Below are 8,699 nucleotides of genomic sequence, written 5' to 3'. Positions count from 1 at the left end.
CCTGGATCACTGCAGGCCAGACCATTTTCCATCCATCCATCCATCCATACATTTTACAAGTATTTATTAAGTACCTACTAAGTGTCAGGTACCATGTTAGATTGTGTGGATATGCTCCCCTCCAAAAAACAAAACAAAAATAATAATGATAGCCTGTCATCAAAAAGTTAACATTTTCCTTTCCTCTTGGAGAAAGCCTGTATGGGATTTTTGTCAGACTTGACTGACATTTTGGTGAACATCAGCATCTGTGTTTGAGACAGTATCTAAAGAAAGTATAGAAATTTTTTTATGAAAATAGAACCTTGGCTTAAGAATATTTGTATTATGGCAACAACAAGATTATACGATAATCAATTCTGATAGACGTGGCTCTTTTCAACAATGAGCTGATTGAGACCAGTTACATTGCCATTTGCATCCAGAGAGAGGATTGTAGGAATTGAATGTGGGTCACAACTCGGCATTTCCAGTCTTTATGCTGTTGTTTCCTTGCATTTGTTTTCTTTCTCACTTTTTTTTTCCCTTTTTGATCTGATTTTTCTTGTGCAGCAATAGAATTGTATAAATATGTATACATATATTGGATTTAACATTAATATGTTTAATATATGTTGAATTACTTGCCATCTAGAGGAAGGGGCTGGAGGAAGAAGGGGGAAATTTGTAACACAAGGTTTTGCAAGGGTCAATGTTGGAAAATTATGCATATGTTTTGAAAATAAAAAGCTTTAATAAAAAAAAAAAAAAGAATATCTGTACCTTAAAACTATTTCCACCAAATCTGGACACTTCCACAGGCTATTGTGTGAAAATTAGGTCTCAGTATGATTATAGTATGACAACTATAATTAGAATCTGGAATAAAAACATTCCTAATAGGCCATTGGTCTGTTTTCTCAGTGCTAATTTTGATGCAGAGCCAGAAAGCTGTAGAATTCTCTCTTGATTCACATTTTCTACTTATCATTGTATTTAAGACAAGTTGAGAGGTGAGGTAAGTGGATAAGGTAGTGTTAATTACTGATTTCAAACTCCTTAAGGCTTGCTGTAAGTCACAATTCAAATTGAATGGAAGACAGAGGGTCTCTGATAGTCCAAGTCATGGCAAGTAGAGGCTAACTAGAGATTTTCATAAATCTGACATGTTTGCTGACCATTTCATCTTGAACACATCCTGGATGAATATTTAATTGCTGGCAGTATATCTTTATTCTGTATCAGTATCTGGGCTGACTCCATCTTGATATCCTATGTAAACTCACAGAGAATTTATTCTTTTAAAAAAACCCAGCACTTCCATAGCTAATATGTTTTTCATAATAATCTGCAAATATTTTATTAATTTCCTTTGCAGATGCAACAGCCAAACCTGCCTCATTTCCAACAGAGGATATGGCTTTTGGCTGTCCCACTGCAGATGCTTTATCAACTATGTCATTAGCTTGCCTGCTTTATCTGCATGTTCATGTTTAATATTTGGCACTATTACTGTATAATGTTTTTTACACCAGAATTTCCAGGGGATTTGAAAATGCCCATTAAGATATTACTTGCCAGTTAGCCAAGAGAGAAACTGAAGGTCGTATTTATTAGTTTACCTACTTGATTACCAGCAATTTTGAATATTTTTATGAGCAGTTTCCTGATTTTGTCCTTTATTTTCCTGTAGGGGCAGCTAGATGATGCAGTGGATAGAGTGCTGGTTCTGAAGTCACAAGAATGCATCTTCATGAGTTCAAATCTGGTCTCATATACTTATTGACTGTGTGATCCTAGAAAGTATCTTAGTCCTGTTTGCCCCGATTTCCTCATTTGTAAAATGAGCTAGGGAAGGAAATGGTAAACCACTGAAACTTTCAGTTTCAGGTAAATCACTCCTGAATTTTTGTCAAAAAAAAATGCAAATGAGGTCAAAGAGTTGTACACAACTAAACAACAAAATTCTCCTGTCAGTGGGCATTTGCTCGGGTGCTTACAGATGGTTACAGTTTACTCCCTTCTAAATTTTTTTTTTTTTTTACCTTTTGAAATCTTTTCAGGTTTAGGCCCAGCTCACATGTCATTTTCTCCATGAATTCTTTTCTCATTCGTACTGCTGAAAGTGATCTCTTCCTAGTCAAATTTTCTTAAGGAACTTTGCGTCTTCCTTTACCCCTCTCACATTATACTTTTTATCATATTTATTTATGCATATGTCATTGTTTGAATCTTATTAGAACTGCTTCAAAGAAAAGGAAGATAGCCAGTTCAGGCAAAGAGCAGTGTTTATAATTAAAAAAAAATTTTTTTTTTTTCGTTCAGACCTGCATGTAAGAAACCCCTGGTGTGGAAACTCTCTACCAATTCAATTGCTTTTCAATTTGTACTTTTAGAGAATTATTGAAAGCTTTATCAATTTGTCCAGGACCACTTACTCAGAATGTGTCAAGAGTGTGATATTGTGGGAAGAGCCCTGGTTCTGAATTTAGAGGACTTGTGTTTACTACCTATGGGACTTTGGACAATTAACTTGGCTCATTGGATCATAGTATCTCATTAAAATGAGAAATTTGGGCTAGACAGTTTCTGTAGTCCTTTCAAGCTCTTGGATCTATGATATAAACTTTTGAAGTGACTTGAATCTAGGTCTTTCTGATTCTGTCTTCATTGTTGTAGCCGTCCAAAATAGTTAATTTTCCTATTATAAAAAAGCATCAGGGCATTCTTTTTTATGTTCATAATTTTTTTTGGCATGGGATTGTGAGAGCTGGCTCTCAAATATCTTTTTGAAGAAGGTACTATAGAGAAAGAAGTAGACTAGGGGGATGTGTAAGAGAATGGAGGGTGGAGAACGTATTGAAATTGTTTTGATCCACAATAAAATATTATGAAGTATGAGGCATGATGGGTGTATATCAAGGGTTTCATGAGAATCAAATAAAGTAACAGATACAAAAGATTGCTTATATAAATGTGAATTATTATTTATCATCATCATATCATTATGTGGTATAGTGGATAGAGTACCGTACATGGAGTTAAGATCTGGATTCAAATCTGGCTTCAGATGCTTTTAAGATATGTGACCATAGGTCAGTCCCTTGAAATCTGTTTGCCTCAGTTTCCTCAACTATAAAATAGGAATAATATCAGCACCTTCCTCTCAGGGTTCTGTGAAGGTCAAATGAGACAATCTTTGTCAAGCACTTAACACAGTCCTTGGCACATAATAGGAGCTGTATAAATGCTTATTCTCTCCCTTCTCTTTAATTGTGCTCTTGCTGAACTTGAGAAATGTTAATAGAGGAATACAGGGGGATAGTTAAAAATATTTAACAACCAGGCTGAGGCAGGGAAAGTATATGCAAATAAACTTTTAAGTTTAATCTATAAAGTGCACCAAGTCAAGACATCACCTTTTTGATGTCGATGGTCTTTGAGAATGAAGGACAAACAATAACAGCAATTTATTAAATTTAGAAATTGACAAAACAATAAATGAAATATGCATTTATAGTGATTGCTGATATCTGATGTGTAAATGCCCACTTTGAAAATTTAATAATGGCTCCCAGAATATTTAGAGCTGACTCCAAAACAGCCTTGACCCACCAGAGTGGGTACATTAAGAATGTAATATTAAGAAGGTCTGACACAAAAAGGGAATTCTACGTTTAGAGTAAGTGCTGGATATGTCAGGACGGATTAAGCCAGACAATAGGAAAGCATCCCCTAGCTATGCCATTGGTCAGAGATGTGGTCCTAATGCTGGTCTCATAAAACAATTTCCAAATTTGGGGATGGTGATGACAAGGCTTGGCAGCTGTGCTGAGCTGAATGTTATAATTCTGAGTTCTCATAGTCTCTAAGTGAAGAACTAAGAATAGCAGGAAAAAAATCAGTGGACCAAGCAAAAAGCCTAATTAGGTGATAAAGTACTTGTGAGTAGTCTGAACCATCTTCCCTCATTAGAGTATAAGCTCCTTGAGGACAAAGATCATTTTTCATCTCATATTTCTAGCATAGTACAGTTCCTGACACATGGACATTTTATTAGTTTTTGCTGAATAGAATTGTTAAAAAGTAACCAAATAATGAATGCATCCTGGGTCTTGTACTTCTAATTTTGCTTTCTACTACTACCCATGCTGTTTCATTTTACTTTTGACTTTTAAAAAACCAATTTAAATTAAAACATGGATTAAACAATTATTAAGAAAAGGCACTGAGCTGTACAACTATTACTTCCCCCCCCCCCCCCCCCCCGAGGCTGGGGTTAAGTGACTTGCCCAGGGTCACACAGCTGGAAGTGTTAAGTGTCTGAGAGCAGATTTGAACTCGGGTCCTCCTGAATTCAGGGCTGGTGCTCTATCCACTGCGCCCCCTAGCTGCCCCCTCCAACTATTACTCTTGTACTGTTAGCATTTCTTCTGCACAAGTCTGACCATCTCAGCTTCATGGTTAAAAATTATTTCCCATAGGATCTTGCAAAGTACTGAAGTAAATGGGAAGTATAAGACTATGGGGTCCTCACTCAGGTGCCTAGAATATGTCTGTGGTCCTTTTCCCATCTTTGCCTTATTTCAAAGAGGAACTTTAATCCTATTAAAGATTTCATCTGATTAATCTATCCTTATTTCTCATAAACACCTATAGTTTACCTGTCCTTGCATTTATGTTCCATTAGTGGCCCTGAGAATTGAGATAGGTCTGGAAGCCACACACAAAAGAATATCTTTTTTTTTTTTTTTTTCAAACAGAGCTGAGGATCCCAATCCCCATTCCATTGTTAATAATTTTTTCAAGTCATTATGAGCCATTCATATTTTTCATAGCTATACTTCCAAGGCCAGGATCACTTCAAACGTGGAAACTTTTAAAACCTGCTTCATCAGTCATAAAATTAGAACCATCAGGATGAATCATTTGCAAGAGTACAAAGAAAGGGAACATCATTTAAATCTTTGCAGGATATATGACCTTGTGTGACAAGCTTTAAGTTAAAGGTCACTCTCCACAAATATGATTTCCAGTTTTTTAGAGGAAAAATCCCAGCAACCATCTCAGAGTATAGATTCCTTAGTCAAGATTTTCTAGATGCCTTGGATTTCTCAAATGGATAGTCTTGAACAGTAGTTGATTCTTGCCATGCCTACCTACAGATCCCCACCTTTCTCCATCCATATAAATAATAAAATATTTTTAAATGAACCTTTCCTCAACATCTTACCCCAAAGCTACCCAACTATTCAAAGCTACCCTCTCTGGAATACCTGCTCTATTGGTAATAAATTTGCTTTTATCTTAAACCTTTTCCCTTCTCCCTCCTTCCATCTTTTTGAATTTACTGAAATTGCTTTATGTCTTGTGCACAACTTCTATTTTGGAGAAATTTGAGATATGAAAATCAGAGAGAAGGTCTAGTTCTCCATCTTGTTGGCCATGTGCCCAAAAGCCCATTTTTTCCCCTTATTAATTTATCTCTCAGGAAACAAGTATTTCTCTGGTTTTACCATCAGGCATTCGAGAAGGCTTAATAGGTGTAGGCTGAAGCCAGATTGAACAGACATGTGAAGATTCTATTGTTTTAAATGTACAGTGTGAGCACTTTTTTTCCCCTGAGGCAATTGGGGTTAAGTGACTTGCCCGGGATCACACAGGAAGTGTTGTGTCTGAGATCAGTTTTGAACTCAGGTCTTCCTGACTTCAGGGTTGGTGCTTTATCCATCCACTAAGCCACCTAGCTGCCCCTAAGCGCTCATATCTTGGAGACTGGTGAAGGCTACAAATCAGGGCTTGTTTTATTAGCTAGATTTTAAAAGTGATGGAGAAAATAAAATTTAAAAGTATGTAATAAATTCTGCCTCCCCACCTGAGAGCCAATTGCTATAGGTATGAATTATTATAATATATTTTAATCCAGCCTCTGATGACATTAGTTTTTTTTTTTTAATTATTTTTAAGCAGCCATGCCACACTATTGATTTATAGTGAGCTTACAGTCACGACAACATTCCCAAGCTTCTTCTGTCACTTACATTGTGTGATTTTGGGTGAGTCATTTATCCAGCCCTTTAGTTCATTAATTTATAAAACTAAGAGGTTGGTGTACTGAATGTTCTTTAAAGTGCTTTCCAACTCTATTGTATGTTACTTTAAATGTCTTTGTAACACAACTCTCCCTGGGACAGAATTTGAGGGCAAAGCCTTTAAGTCCAAATGGTAGCAGATCATGAACCTAAATGTTTACATATATATGTATATATAGGTAAAGTATATACATAAACATATGTGTGTATGCAAATATATATATATACATATACATATATACATTAAATATTTAGCTTCAGTATCTGCTACCATTTGGGCTTAAAGGCTTTGCACACAACTATATACATATATATCTTCCTGGACACCATCCATACAAATAGTATAAAGATAGCATTACGTGTCATCAACACTGATTCCATTGTTGCAGGAGACACTCACCTTGTTTTTTCTTTTTCAAATTGTAACTAGAAACTAGACCAGTGTTTCTGGTAAAGCAAATATTGATATTTTCTTGATTTATTGAGATTTTTCATACCCGTGACTATGTAAATCTAGCTCATGGGTGAAATGTGCCAACATACCCTGGGCAACCTTTGCTTTGTTCTTACTCTTAGAAAAGCAATGTTGATTGATATGTCGCAAATTGTCATTACCACATCAAAAGACAACTTAAGCATTAAAAAAATGTGGGTGCCCAATATCAAAAATAATTTTTATTTTGGGGCTAGATTACAAAAGAAAAACATGACTTCCAGGATTCTATGGGGGCTCTACCATGATTTCAGGTGGTAAAAGGACTGGCTTAAAATACATTGACAAATGAGAATTTGAACTCTTGTAATGCTCTGTCCTAGTCTGAATGGGAAGGAGAGCTAGCATTCCGTAGTATTGTTGACCTATTTATTTGAGGGTTATTTGCCCGTTCTGAGTTCTCTGTTGTATTTGAAGATGGGTATATATCAGATTGTGTTTCTTCAGCATTGTCAGAGGAAGCAATATACTGATACTTCTCGTCTAGATTATGCAGGTAATGCTGTGAATGAGCTAAGTTGTCTGGTTCTTGCTGAGACACACGAACATTAAGACTAGAAGACTTTTTCTTCATATATTCCATATTCACTTGAGAACCTGGAATATCATGCAATTGGTAATTATTTGGTTTAGCTAGGAATATAGTCTGGATAGCATCTGAGTCACTTAATTCAGAAGATGAAACAAAATCTTTGGATCTTCTCGATTTGTTTCCGTAACTTGGAACTATGAATCCATTCAATGGCATTATCTGTCCCTTCATGAAATCCCCAGAAAAAGTAGTTCTATTATTGAAGTTAGAATTCTGAATTAATTTGCTCTCAGGTTCTGTGATGTTATTTCCTGGTGACTGTGTATATTGGAGATTTTGGGAATCTACTCTCATCCTAGATGGCTCTTCTTTTGTTTTTTCTGAGAATATTTCCTTAAGGGAGGCAGAATTTTTCTTCATTTCCTCAGTTATATAAATGTTGTATGTGTTGTTTACTGGAGGCTCCCTATAATAAAATACAAAGAAGTTGAAACCTGTTTTTTCCAATCAGTAAAATATATATATTCACCTGTATGTCACCCTAATTGTCTGAGTTGTATGATAGGACAGATTCTTGCAAACTCATGTAAGAAACAGGAGTCCTAAGTTAGTTATAATTGGGAGAGAGGATGTAGGATTCATCTTTCTGGAAAGTGGTAGCAGAGAAAATCTTCAATCCCAGCCCCACTCCCTCTTGTGTTTGTGATAGATGGCAGTGTCCATGACCATCATTCTCCCAAGGAATAAACCAAAGGAATGAGTTCTTTCAAGGCAATACAAAAGCATGGCATCATCATTTCTGGGAAAAATTATAAAAGAGACAGTATCTCTTCATTGTGATCCCATCTTTTTTATTCCCTTTTTACTTTATGATCTTAAAGTTGCACAGATGATGGGGTACTAGGGCTAAAGTCAGGAATCCATGAGTTCAAATCCTGCCCCATATATATATGTATTAGCTATGTGATCTTGGGCCAGTCACCTGACTACTGTTTGTCTCATCTGTAAAATGGAATTAATAGTAGCACCTGCTTTCCAAGGTTTGAGAATCAAATGAGATATTTGTAAAGTGCTTATTTTCTTAATGCCCCATATATAACCGGTGCTACATAGATGTTAGCTGTTATTATTACTTTTTACACCTAGTTTTTTAATATTCTGACTTTCCTGATCCTCCTGAAAGGAGTATAAAATGAAACTATTACACATGTCTAGAGGAATACCATATGATGGATTTGGAATGAAGAGACCTGCATTGGATATCAGCTCTGATACTTTTTAACTTTGTGAATATGAAAAGTCACTTGGCTTTTCTAAGCTTCAGTTTTCTCTTCTGCAAAATGGGGAAAATAATCTTTCTAGTACTTCCCTGCTAGGATATTTGTAAGGAAAGTGTCTTGTAAACCTTGACAGGTGATATGTTATAGTGGACCGGACACTAACCTTGAAATAGGGAAGACCAGGTACAACCCTTCCTCAGAAACTTACTGTGTTTTGGGGCAAATTATTTAATCTCTGAGTGTCCCATTTACAAAATCAAGGTTTGTTCTTCATGGCTTCTAAGGTCCCTTCTAGCTCTAAATCTGTGATCCCATGAACTTTA

The 8,699-nt window shown here is 35.9% G+C and overlaps 1 protein-coding gene across 2 annotated transcripts in view; it reads right to left on the bottom strand.

The window, feature by feature from the left end:
- Positions 1-6,720: 6,720 nt before the first annotated feature.
- Positions 6,721-8,699, bottom strand: part of LOC141560811 (uncharacterized) — an 82,634-nt gene continuing 80,655 nt past the window's right edge. For both annotated transcript variants that reach the window (XM_074299556.1, XM_074299557.1), the window contains exon 8: positions 6,721-7,562. In XM_074299556.1, the coding sequence (XP_074155657.1) occupies positions 6,884-7,562 (679 nt within the window). In that variant the 3' untranslated portion in view covers positions 6,721-6,883. The remainder of the gene's footprint in view (positions 7,563-8,699) is intronic.

This window comes from Sminthopsis crassicaudata, chromosome 3, assembly GCF_048593235.1.
Source record: "Sminthopsis crassicaudata isolate SCR6 chromosome 3, ASM4859323v1, whole genome shotgun sequence".
In the NCBI taxonomy this organism is placed as follows: domain Eukaryota; kingdom Metazoa; phylum Chordata; class Mammalia; order Dasyuromorphia; family Dasyuridae; genus Sminthopsis; species Sminthopsis crassicaudata.
Note: the sequence above shows the minus strand (reverse complement) of the source record. Positions and strands in the feature narration are given on the sequence as shown.